The sequence below is a fragment of the Piliocolobus tephrosceles genome, chromosome 1, assembly GCF_002776525.5.
Source record: "Piliocolobus tephrosceles isolate RC106 chromosome 1, ASM277652v3, whole genome shotgun sequence".
Classification (NCBI taxonomy): Eukaryota; Metazoa; Chordata; class Mammalia; order Primates; family Cercopithecidae; genus Piliocolobus; species Piliocolobus tephrosceles.
The window spans coordinates 92,958,124-92,969,887 of record NC_045434.1 but is presented as its reverse complement, the minus strand read 5'-3'; the positions used below and the strand labels follow the sequence as shown (position 1 = coordinate 92,969,887).

Genomic DNA, 11,764 nt, shown 5'->3' with positions numbered 1-11,764 from the left:
GCCAGGCATAATGGTGTATGCCTATAGTCCCAGCAACTCTGGAGGTTGAGGTGGAATCACTTGAGCCCAGGATATTGAGCCTGTAGTGAGCTGAAATTGTGTCGCTGCATTACAGACTGGGCAACAGAGGGAGACCCTCTCAAAAAAACAGAAAAGGCACACATCCCCCAAACCTGGAATGATAGACACTACCCTCCCAGGGCCTTTATATTCTCTGTGCAACACAACCCCCACCAGACCCTTGCTCCTCTGAGCTCACTCCCACGGTTTTGCCTATGAGGTGGGTAAGACTCTGTTCTGAGAGGCAGGGTCTAGGTGAGGTTACACCATTGGTGAGGACAAGGACTATTTGGCGTAACTACCAAGAACCATTGTTCGCCGAAGGTCATGATGAAGGGGTGGGTAGAAGTCCATCCTTGCAGAACATGAGGAATCCCAGAAGCTATGGCTGCTTCTTCCTATCTCCTCTGATTCCTCCCATCCAAGAAAGTAGCCAAGACACATGACAGGAATTAAAGTTTATTCTTGGAAAAACCCAAGTCCCATCCTCCCCCACTGTCTAAGAAGGTTCTTCTAGGAGGCCCCACCCCTCCAAATGGTCGTTTCTCTTTTCTGACCCCAGCTTCCACCAATGCCATTAAGATGCCGCTACTTGGGTGAGGGGCTCCTCCAAGTACTGCACCAAAGCCTGGGCCTGCAGAGGGAGAACAGAAATCAGTCCCGCACACGGCCTGGCACTAGGGACCCCAAATCCAGGTCTGTTCCCAGTGCCATAGGGAGCAACCAGCCCCCAAGCCCCACCTGCTCTTGGGAGCTGGCCCACACCAGAAATGGACTGAATAGACATGAGGACTCTAGAAACAGGGTCCTGGTGGGATTGGACACAGTGCGGGAGCACAAAGGCTGGGCCCAGGGCTGCGGAGGGATGGGCACATACACACCTTGGCCTTGAGCATTCCAAAGCCCACGGTCTCCTTGGCATACATACACAGCAGAAGGTTGGCCACTCGGGTGATGGCTACACGGCCCTCCTGGTGGGGGTGATATGATGGGATGCGATGTTCTGCTTGGCACCATTAGCACACTCCCTCCCCAAAGGCTTCTCTGGCCCCAAAGAGACTATAGCTTTCTCCCATGCCCTGGGCACAGCAGGAGGTTCAGCAGAAAAACTTTTGGCCACAGTCCTGAACATGGGGTTCTGAGCCCAGGTTCCAGCCTCAGTACAGTCACCTACTAACCATGTTACTCTGGGAAACTCAGTCTCTCAGAAACTCAGTTTTTCTTTCTGTAACCCCTACTTCACCCCAGTTGGTGAGGGTGCTAATACCATGAAATTTCATATCTGCCCACAGTTGACCAAATGAGTGATGTTATTACTATGAGCTCACCCCACAGACACTGAGAGGGACACGGGAGCAGTAACCCAACTGATATTTCTCCTCTTTTCTCTTGGTAATGTTTTGCAAATTGCAGGTTTGACCCCACAGTTAGGAAATAAATTAAGAAGGTTGATCAGCATTAAAAAAGAAAAAAGAAAAAATGAAGTATATTACATGTAGTAGGAAAAGTATTGTTTCATGACTTTTGTTTTAGTGGGTATATGTGTGTGTTGAGCTGTGACTTAAAATGTCTTTCTTAAAAAATTATTTCCTATTTATTTATTTTTTAAAAAAGTTTTTGTAGAGATGAGGTCTTGTTAGGTCACCAAGGCTGGTCTCAAACTCCTGGCCTCAAGTATCCTCCAGCCTCAGTCTCACAGTGTTGGGATTACAGGAGTGAGACACTGTGCTCAGCCTTAAAATGTATTTATTTATTTATTTTTTGTTTTGTTTTGTTTTTGAGACGGAGTCTTGCTCTGTTGCCCAGGCTGGAGTGCAGTGGCGTGATCTCAGCTCACTGCAACCTCCACCTCCCGGGTTCAAGTGATTTTCCTGCCTCAGTTTCCTGAGTGGCTGGGATTACAGGCATATGCCACCATGCCTTTTTAGTAGAGACGTATTTTTAGTAGAGACAGGGTTTCACCATGTTGGCCAGGCTGGTCTTAAACACCTGACCTCATGATCCGCCTGCCTCAGCCTCCCAAAGTGCTGGGATTACAGGCATAAGCCACCACGCTGGCCCTTTAAAATATATTTCTTATGGCTAGGTTGTGGTCAAAACGTTTGAAAGCTATTTCCTTATAGCACCAGCTCTAGGCATCCAGTAGGAGTCTTATGTTGAACTAAAAATGGCATTGGTTGTGCAGGGGGTAGGGGAGAGTAGGCAGTTGAGTTACAATGAAGATCCTTCCTGGAGAGTTCACCCTCTGGCCGATTTGAAAAAAACAAAAGTAAGTTCAGCAAACTTTTACTAGGTATTCATTGTATGCCAGGAACCAAGCACTGCACTCCCTGCCTCTCTGACCTCATCTCCTACTACCCTCCTCCATTCCCATGCAACTCCAGCCATACCAACCAACACTGTTGATCCTTCAGCAGGCATAATTCTGCCTCAGGGCCTTGGTACTTGCTGTTCTGTCCAAAATATTCTTCCCTCAGATAGCCACATGGCTTGTCCCCCACCTTTCTTCACATCTTTGATCAAATATCACCTTTTCAGTGAGACTGTCCCTGACACATACGCCCAACAAACTCATACTCCTTAACTTCCCTGCTTTCTCTCCATCGCAATTTCAATACCTAATATATACTACATATTTTACTTATTTTAAAAAATGTCGCCGGGCACAGTGACTCACACCTGTAATCCCATCACTTCGGGAGGCCAAGGTGGGTGGATCGCTTGAGCCAGGAGTTTGAGACCAGCCTGGGCAACATGGCAAAACCCAGTCTGCAAAATATCCAAAACTTAGTGAGGTGTGGTGGTGCATGCCTGTAGTCCCAGCTACTCAGGAGGCTGGGGCAGCAGGATCACCTGAGCCCAGGGAGGTGGAGGCTGCAGTGAGCTGTGATCGCATCACTGTGTAAGATTTATTAGGCTGGGGGTTTTGTCTTTCTGTTTGCTGTTTTTTTCCCTAGTCCTGAGAACACTGCAAGGACCTAAATACTTGTTAACTGAACAGATACTAGGAAGTTCACAGTCTAATGGCGACTTCCCCTTTCTGGACTTCATTTTCCTTTCTTTGTAAGCTCAAGGGGTTGGACTAGGGTCTGGAGACTGCCATGGTTCTGTGAGTCGGTGAAGCTGGGATGACAACACTTTGTGTTTGCACGTCATTCTACTGTTTATACCCATTATTTCATCTGACCTTCACAACAACCCATGAGGGGAGCGGGGAGAGGGAAATTATTGTCTTCTCCTTAGACATGAGGTAAGGAAGCTGAGAGAGGTTAAGCGACTTACCCAAGGTTCCACAACTGATAAGTGGATGGCTGAGACAAGAACCCAAGTCAGACCTCTCAGGTCCAGGGCTCCTTCCTCACCACCACTTGATGAATAGGGTCCTGCCTATTACAAATGCTGCTGCAGACCAACTCTTAGTAATCTTCTGGAGATCCTGTCCCTGCCCCTCCAACCATCCAGGATGGGGTCCAGGTCGCCCCCTTGGGATCCCCTTGGGGGACAGGGGAAGTCTGGCTCCCCTCTCCATACCATGCAGTCCATGAGGATGAATTTGAGATTGTCTTCATTAAACGCTTGGTTCCCGTTCCGGTCGTAGGCGGCCCAGATGTTACTGGCTATGGCAGCGGTGACCCGGGCGTCAGTGTCCCCGTAACCAGAGTAGGCCAGCAGTGATCCCTCGTTATTCAGCAGCCTGGTGAGGGGCGGGGAGGGATAACGATGTGCTCAGCGCGGGGAGTAAAACGTCTGGGTTTCCATCTCAAGTCCCACCACTGGCACATCCAGCAAGGCTCTGGGCTGAGTGTGTCCCGGAACGTGCCCTAAGCACCCAGCACACCGGCTTCCCTTTTCGAGAGGGGACCTCCCGGCCGGTACCCCCAGCCGCTGCCCCCTCTGACGCCTCCTCCCTTCCTGGCGATCCTTCCCCACCCCTCCCTCAGGGAGTTGCGCGCCGCGCCACTGCAGCGCGCGCCGCTGGGGTCCGTGGTCCGCACTCACAGGGTGCTCTGGACGCCTCCAGTGTTGGCTTGGCTTAGAACCTGGGTCAAAGCCTTGGGGCGCAGCATGCCTACCGCTCCTAACCCTGGGCTTTTGCACCCAGATCCTCCGAGGTGCCTCCCGCGGGCCGCTGCCCGCTGCTTCCCGTAGTCCCGTTGGCCTGCTCCGGGATGCCCTGGGAGTTGTAGTTTCCTCGCCTGTCTATTGTGGTTCCGACTCAACACCGCCCCGCCGCGGGGGTCTCTGGGAAGCGTAGTTCCTCGTGACCTCGCGAGGCACCCTGGGAAGTATAGTTCGCCTTTCCAGGCGGACCACGCGGTTGTGGGGGCGGAAAAGAGCGGGAGTGAAAGGACAGCTGCAGCGCTGGAAGGACATTTAACCCCTTCGGGGAGAAAGGAATCAACGTGTCCGCTTGGCAGTCCACGATTCAATAATTATACGACACCCTCATATTTGTCAGGCACGCCTTTGGTTACTTTCAAAACAGTTTTTTCCGTTATGCACAATTCTGTGCGATGAGGCTAGAAGTACTATTATTATCTTGAGGAAATCAAGGCTTTGAAAAGCCACGCAGCCAAAACCCAGCTCCCTGGAACCGTTCGCAACAGACCATTTAGGCCGCGACCCTCGGGACTATAGGGTCAATCCCAGAGCTGAGATCCTAAGTGGACGTGCTTGGTGGGAAAACCCAAGCTCCAAGTCGGGAAAGGCCCCTGGCCTGGAAGGGACTTGGGGCTTCCAAGAAAGACCAAGTTATCACAGGGAACGGAGATAAAGCGGAGACACACAAAGTCCTTTGTCCCGGAGCAGTTAGCCGCGGAGGGGGCGGGGAGGCTTTGGGCTGGAGGGGATGGCGGCACCGCTCGGGCGGGCAGCGTTGGGCCGCGGTCTCCCGGGGGAGTTCACCCTCGCCCCCGCAGTGAAGGGCACGCCCCTTCCCCCGCACAGAGCCTCCCCAGGAGCCCCCGCTTGGGGAGACCCTGGCCGGGTTCCGGACCTGGGGCTTGGCCCTGGGCGGACCCCGCTGCAGTGGCCCCCCCGGTCCGCCCGGGGCGCTGTGGCTGCGGCTGGTCTGGAGGGGGCGGTGAAGCCTCGGGGAGAGGAGGGGAGAGGAGGGGAGGGGAGGGGAGGGGAGAGGTGGAGAGAGGGGAGTGTTGGAGGCGCAGTAGCCGAGCCGGGCCGGCCGGGCGGGCGGGGAGGAGGAGGAGCCGGGCGGGCTGGCGGGCGGCCGGGTGGCGGCGGCGGCATGGCGGAGCCGAGCGGGGCCGAGACGAGGCCCCCCATTCGGGTCACCGTCAAGACCCCCAAGGACAAGGAGGAAATTGTGATCTGCGATCGAGCCTCGGTCAAGGAGGTAGTACAGCAGGCGGGAGGCCGGGGGAGCGCGGAGGAGGGGTCTGCGAAGAGATGGGGGCCTCCCTGACGGTCTGGCGTCCCGGAGGGCCCCGGAGAGGAGAGCGGGGGCCAGCTGGGACTCCGAGGAGCTGAAGGGAAGGAGAGTCGGGTAGGGGGCGCCCTGCGAGGGGTGATCTTGGGGAGCGTGGCGCGTGTTGGGGGGCGGGTTTTGCCTTGTGGCCTGGGCTGGGGGCGTGGTGGAGAGTGAGAAGGGGACACCTTGCACCGGGAAGGGGGAAGGACCCTGGGTTTGAGGGGAGTGTGCCGGAGTCGGGGCCCAGGCAAGGTGCTAACCGAGAGAACGGGCCGGGGGCAGGCGGAGAGCGCCGGCGCCTACTCTGTGCCTCAGAGAACGCCCAGTGTTCTCTGAGCGACGGGGCTGTCGGGGGAGGATTTCCCTGTGCCCAGATCCTTCCCACTCTTTGAAATCGACGTGGTTACATTTGGTTCTCAGCTCTTCTGAGATTTACACGGTGTGCAGTAGGTGCTCAATAAAATCTTGTTGAATGAGGGACTGTTGCCTGTGCTCGCCACCCACTGTGGCCGCTCCATAATTTCACATAGGCGGGGCTTAAGATAGGCCATCTGGTTGGAAGAGAGGAATCTGGAAGCTGCCTCTGCTTAACAAGTGCACTGTTTCTACTTAGTGTGTGTTGTTGTTTTGTTTTGTGTTGTGTTTTGGAGGGGCTGGTAGAATTTGGGAAGTCTAACTCCATCCTTGCTCCCTCCCTAACCACATAGAATTACTAAATTTCAGAATTTAAATACTGTTCCCTGCAAAGCTGAATTTGAAAATGGCTATCATTGAGAGACTGTATGTTTAGTTAAGAGCCTGGACTTTGGTGTCAAGACCTGAGTTCTGGTCTGCCTGTGGCAAGTTACCTTACCTCACTGATCCTCAGTTTTCTCATCTTTAAAATGGAGATAAGGCTGGGCGTGGTGGCTCACGCCTGTAATCCCAGCACTTTGAGAGTCTTAGTTGGGTGGATCCCCTGAGGTCAGGAGTTCAAGACCAGCCTGACCAACATGGTGAAACCCCGTCTCTACTAGAAATACAATTAGCCAGGCATGGTGGTGTGTGCCTGTAGTCCCAGACACTCGGGAGGCTGAAGCAGGAGAATCACTTGAACCTGGGAGACAGAGGTTGCAGTGAGCCGAGATGGCGCCACTGCACTCCAGCCTGGGCGACAGAGCGAGACTCCATCTCAAGATAAAAATAATAATAAAATAAAATGAAGATGATAATTAATATACTATATCTTTAACTCGTGAATAGGTAGTGCTCAATAACTGACATCTATTTGTTGTAGTTGTTACAAGAATGCTGGAAATAGAGAGGAAAGAAAATTGGGTCTCAGAAGGCTGAAGGTCCAAGGCTGTTGAAGGAGTTGGGGTGGGGGGAGGCTGCCCTGCCTCACAGAGAACTAGTTGGAGGGACTGAAGCTGGGAGGCAGATGGCAACAAGAGCTTTCTCAGGTGGGAGACTCTGGGATGGAGCTGAGAGAGGAGCCTCTCACTGGTTCATCTCCTTTGTTAAGAAAGGAGATGCTTATTGCAGCTGGAGGAATGGCATCCAGACTACAGAAAGGACTTCCCATGACTAGAGATGAGAGCAAGAGAGTGCAGAAGCTGTTGAAGAAGAGTCAGGGTCCCTGGTAGGGGGAGTCCAGGCAGCCTCCACAGTGACCTCTGCCTCTTGATCACAGTTCAAAGAGGAAATCTCCCGGAGGTTTAAGGCTCAGCAGGATCAGCTGGTCCTGATCTTCGCAGGCAAGATCCTCAAGGATGGGGACACACTGAACCAGCACGGAATCAAGGACGGGCTCACTGTCCATCTGGTCATCAAGACCCCTCAGAAGTAAGTTCAGGAGCAGAGCAGATCCAGCTTCTGATTGGGCCTCCCCATCTAATACTTTCTCACTCATTGCTAGACCGTACCCAGAGGGCCTAAGCTGAGGCCCAGGCAGGTAGCTCCTGGATGAATATGATCTCATCTCTAGGGGAAGGGAACCTGATTTACCACTCCCAGAATGCCCTGAAGACAGATAATACTAGCTCCTTTCTCCTTCTGCTGGTTTACTGACTGCCCTCCAGCCATCACCCCACTCCAGCCTCAGGGCTGCTAGGAGGGGGCTTGAGTTAAAATAGTAGTCCCACAGCAAGCACGGAGATTGTTGAGGTACCTTCCCTCTTCTAGTGCTCACTCCAACAGGATTCTCCTTTCTCTGTCCTCAGGGCTCAAGATCCAGCTGCTGCCACTGCTTCTTCCCCCTCCACACCTGACCCTGCCTCAGCACCCTCCACCACGCCTGCTTCACCCGCCACCCCTGCCCAGCCCTCCACCTCTGGCAGTGCCTCTTCGGATACTGGCAGTGGAAGCCGGAGGAGCAGTGGTGGGGGGCCCTCTCCAGGGGCTGGGGAGGGACCCCCCAGTGCTACTGCGTCCATACTCTGTAAGCCCTCAGAGAGGAGAGCACACTGTTGTTTGGGGTTGGGGAGTTGGGGAAAGCCAAGAGGGGGAAGAAACAGGAGTTCCTGATCCTGGTCTGATGGGGTAGGGGACCTCATGACATAGAGTTCCAGACATTGATACTTGATTCAAGTTGGGGAAAAAATTAGTCTGAGGAGTTCTCAGAGGTGGGGATCATGGCTAAGGGTTAGGAGAGGGGAGAAATGGGGTTGGGGATGTGGGGAACCCTAGGTAAAGAGAATGGAATACTGTGAGTCTGGGGAAAAGTTAGATCCAGCAGTAGCCAGATGGGCCACTCATTCAACAGACCATTGCTGGTTGCCTTCTCTCTGCTCAGTTCTATGTTTGGTGCAGCCTCAGCCTTCAGAGAGGCCTCAGTCTAGTAGGCTCACATTTTTTTGCCAGCAGTGGATCAGGGCTAGGCTGTGGGAATGATTGGAAGAGGAACATGTGAGAAGCATTTGGGGCCTGTCCTGGAGATCCAAATTCAGTGGCTCTGGCTAAGTGAGGACAGGGATCTTGTGGCAGACTGTGACCCTGCCCCCCTCCCACAGCTGGCTTTGGGGGCATCCTGGGGCTGGGCAGCCTGGGCCTGGGCTCTGCCAACTTCATGGAGCTGCAGCAGCAGATGCAGAGGCAGCTGATGTCCAATCCTGAGATGCTGTCGCAGATCATGGAGAACCCCTTGGTCCAGGATATGATGTCTAACCCTGACCTGATGCGTCACATGATCATGGCTAACCCCCAGATGCAGCAACTGATGGAGCGGAACCCTGAGATCAGCCACATGCTCAACAACCCTGAACTCATGAGGCAGGTGAGTATGAGAGGGCTAGAGAGCTGGAGGACGCTGGTGCCCAACCATGCCCTGCCCAGCCTTTCCTACTTTGTCCTTCATTGGTTTGTTCATTCATGTATTCAGCAGTTTTGAACACTGGAGGTACAGGGATGAAAAGACAGGCCTAGTTCTTCAGGAATTCCAGGTGTCAAAGGGAAGTGGGACAAGTAAACCAGCAATTAGAATACAATGTGGTCAGTGCTATCGTAAGGATAATCACGGAATCCTCTAGGGGCATAGAGAAGAGCTCCTGACCCTACCCTGAGGCTTAGAGGAGGCCTTAAGAAATGTCACCAAGCTGAGACCCAAAGGAGGAAAACGAACCAGGGGGAAAAAAAGAGAAGAGCATTCAGGGCCGAGGGACAGCAAATATAAAGGCCTGGGAGTGAAAGATAGTAGGTTGTTTGGGGAGCACTGTGGCTGGGCAGGGCCCAGTTGGGAAGGGAGACTGTTGTGATGTTGCTCTTTGGGAGTTCCAGCTCATGGTCCACTCCACCAGAGGATCAGAGTAGACGATCTTCCCAGCAGGGCTGTGGACACCAGTGTTGGACTCACCAGAAGATAACTTATGTAAGATCAAGGACTTGTGAGTGTTTTGTTCACTGTCTAGAACAGTGCCTGGTGCATAGTAGTCACGCAGTAAATATTTATTGAATGAATGAATTACAGGACAAGAGATCAGAGTTCTAGGAAGCTGGGCATATCAGTTATAAAGGTGTCTTAGAAAAGGCAAGTGTGGAGCAGATTTGGGAAGGAGAGGGAATGTATTCCAAGTTGAATGGGAACAAGTAGTTACACTCATTTTTCTGTGATGAACTCCCCTGGGGTTGACATAGCCACCCCTTATTGAGATTGTGCCATTGACTCCATAGAAGAAAGCCCCCATCCTCAGTGTTTCTCAAGGTTCAGGCAGGCCAAAGACTTGGAGGTGGGAATTAGAGGGTGTCAGTAGCTTTATTCCAGCCTGAATCCTTTCCTTCCCCAACCGGCAGTCATTTACCAGGAATCACAGTATGGTCTTGGACAGACTGACCAACTGGCTTTGAACACTGTCTTCACCACTTAGTGACTGTGTGTCCCAGGGCAGCAAGTCAGTTAACATCTCTGAGCCTGTTTGCTCATCTGCAAAATAGGGACAGAAATAACCACCTGAGATGGTTATTGTGGAGATTATATGACTTGAATTCTGTAAACTACTTGGCCCTGTGCCCATATACAGTAGGTGCTCAGTAGATGTTAATTTTCTCTTCTGCCTCCTCCCCTTTCTTTCTGTGTCCCTTCTGACTCAGTTTCCTTGTGCACCCTGACACTTCTTTGGACACTCTGAGCCTAAGGGAGGGAAGCTGCTGCCTTCACTTCAGCTGGGATCATTGTTCTCCACTAGAAAAAGCCAACCAAAATACCCACAGGGAGGCAGGCCTGGAGCCAAGATTACAGTAGAGGAAGGAAGTCCAGTTTATTCTACTTTCTGTCACTGTGGGGCAGTTCCTGGGCCCTGGTCCTGATCCTAACACAGACCCCCTTCCTCAAGGCCCACCCTTTTCCTAGGTTGGTGCTCCGCTGGTTCCGGGGCCCATCTTGTCTCTCTCCCTTGATCAGACGATGGAGCTTGCTCGGAATCCAGCCATGATGCAAGAAATGATGCGGAACCAGGATCGGGCCCTGAGCAACCTTGAGAGCATCCCTGGAGGGTATAATGCCCTCCGCCGCATGTACACGGACATCCAGGAGCCCATGTTCAGTGCTGCCCGGGAACAGGTGGGATCAAGGGCCAGGGTAGTGGGTCGGGCTGTCTGGGCTCAATATTCCCTACCCCTACCCCAGGCAAACCTGGGTCTGCTCTTCTTTCTTTCCCCAGTTCCCTGAGGGGTGGGCCTTGGCTTGAAGGCAATTCTCAACAGTGCATATCCGGGGATGGTCCAATTTGGCATGGACAAAAGATAAGCAGAGGTCCTTGTGGAAGTGGGTGAGGCATAGCGTCCATCCAAGGAACTTGACATCCTTCTGACAAACTTCTTGTACCAGGGGCTCAAAGGCCAGGTGGCAGGCCTGAGGTCAGACGCCAGCCCTGATACAACATGTCTCAAGTATGGTCCATGGATCACCTGCATCAGAATCACCTGGGGAGCTTGTTGATAATGAGAATCCTGGTCCCCACCTTTGAGCTGCTTATTGAATCCATTTCTAGGGTTGGGTCCCAGGATTATACATTTTTAAAAATGCTTTATGAATCCTATTCAAATACACACACACACAAAAAAAATAGATAAAAATATAGCATTTTTTAAAAAATCAATGTTGCCCTAACATGTAGCCATATATAATTTCAGGGCCCTTTGGTTTTTTATCTTTTTTTTTGAGACAGAGTCTTGCTCTGTTGCCCAGGCTGGAATGCAGTGGCACAATCTCGGCTCACTATAACTTCTGCTTCCCGGGTTCAAGCAGTTCTCCTGCCTCAGCCTCCCTGGTAACTAGGACTACAGGTACATGCCACCACGCCCAGCTAACTTTTTGTGTTTTTAGTAGAGATGGGGTTTCACCGTGTTAGCCAGGATGGTCTCGATACCCTGACCTCGTGATCCGCCCACCTTGGCCTCCCAAAGTGCTGGGATTACAGGCGTGAGCCACTGCACATGGCCATGGTTCTTTTTAAAAATTTAATTTTACATGAAACACATTCTATGTTTGTATGTTTGAAATTTCAAAAGTTGGCTGGGTGCAGTGGCTCACACCTGTAATCCCAGCACTTTGGGAGGCCGAGGCGGGCGGATCACGTGGTCAGGAGATCAAACCCATCCTGGCTAAAACAGCGAAACCCCGTCTCTACTAAAAATACAAAAAATTAGCTGGGTGTGATGGTACGCGCTTGTAGTCTCAGCTACTTGAGAGGCTGAGGCAGGAGAATCACTTGAACCCGGGAGGCAGAGGTTGCGGTGAGCCAAGATTGCGCCACTGCACTCCAGTCTGGGCGACAGAGTGAGACTCCATCTTAAAAAGAAAAT

The 11,764-nt window shown here is 52.4% G+C and overlaps 2 protein-coding genes across 2 annotated transcripts; one reads left to right on the top strand and one right to left on the bottom strand.

Annotated features, from left to right (window-relative positions):
- Positions 1-501: 501 nt before the first annotated feature.
- Positions 502-4,286, bottom strand: LAMTOR2 (late endosomal/lysosomal adaptor, MAPK and MTOR activator 2). The gene is made up of 4 exons (XM_023214016.2): positions 4,060-4,286; positions 3,592-3,754; positions 942-1,031; positions 502-694 (listed from the first exon to the last, which is right to left on the bottom strand). Exons 1-4 carry the CDS (start codon positions 4,125-4,127, stop codon positions 638-640), a joined length of 378 nt encoding a protein of 125 aa, XP_023069784.1. The 5' UTR covers positions 4,128-4,286; the 3' UTR covers positions 502-637.
- An 898-nt stretch (positions 4,287-5,184) lies between these two features.
- On the top strand, positions 5,185-11,098 carry UBQLN4 (ubiquilin 4). The gene is made up of 6 exons (XM_023214014.2): positions 5,185-5,413; positions 7,161-7,312; positions 7,690-7,907; positions 8,479-8,741; positions 10,362-10,520; positions 10,621-11,098. Exons 1-6 carry the CDS (start codon positions 5,306-5,308, stop codon positions 10,645-10,647), a joined length of 927 nt encoding a protein of 308 aa, XP_023069782.1. The 5' UTR covers positions 5,185-5,305; the 3' UTR covers positions 10,648-11,098.
- Positions 11,099-11,764: the final 666 nt, after the last annotated feature.

Excerpts from the sequence above, each read along its gene's own strand:
- LAMTOR2 (XM_023214016.2), bottom strand. The coding sequence starts at position 4,127 with ATGCTGCGCCCCAAGGCTTTGACCCAGGTTCTAAGCCAAGCCAACACT. Across the intron at positions 3,755-4,059 it reads GGAGGCGTCCAGAGCACCCT|GCTGCTGAATAACGAGGGAT; the intron begins GTGAGTGCGGAC and ends GCCCCTCACCAG. Across the intron at positions 1,032-3,591 it reads TCATCCTCATGGACTGCATG|GAGGGCCGTGTAGCCATCAC; the intron begins GTATGGAGAGGG and ends CACCCCCACCAG.
- UBQLN4 (XM_023214014.2), top strand. The coding sequence starts at position 5,306 with ATGGCGGAGCCGAGCGGGGCCGAGACGAGGCCCCCCATTCGGGTCACC. Across the intron at positions 5,414-7,160 it reads ATCGAGCCTCGGTCAAGGAG|TTCAAAGAGGAAATCTCCCG; the intron begins GTAGTACAGCAG and ends TCTTGATCACAG. Across the intron at positions 8,742-10,361 it reads ACCCTGAACTCATGAGGCAG|ACGATGGAGCTTGCTCGGAA; the intron begins GTGAGTATGAGA and ends TCCCTTGATCAG.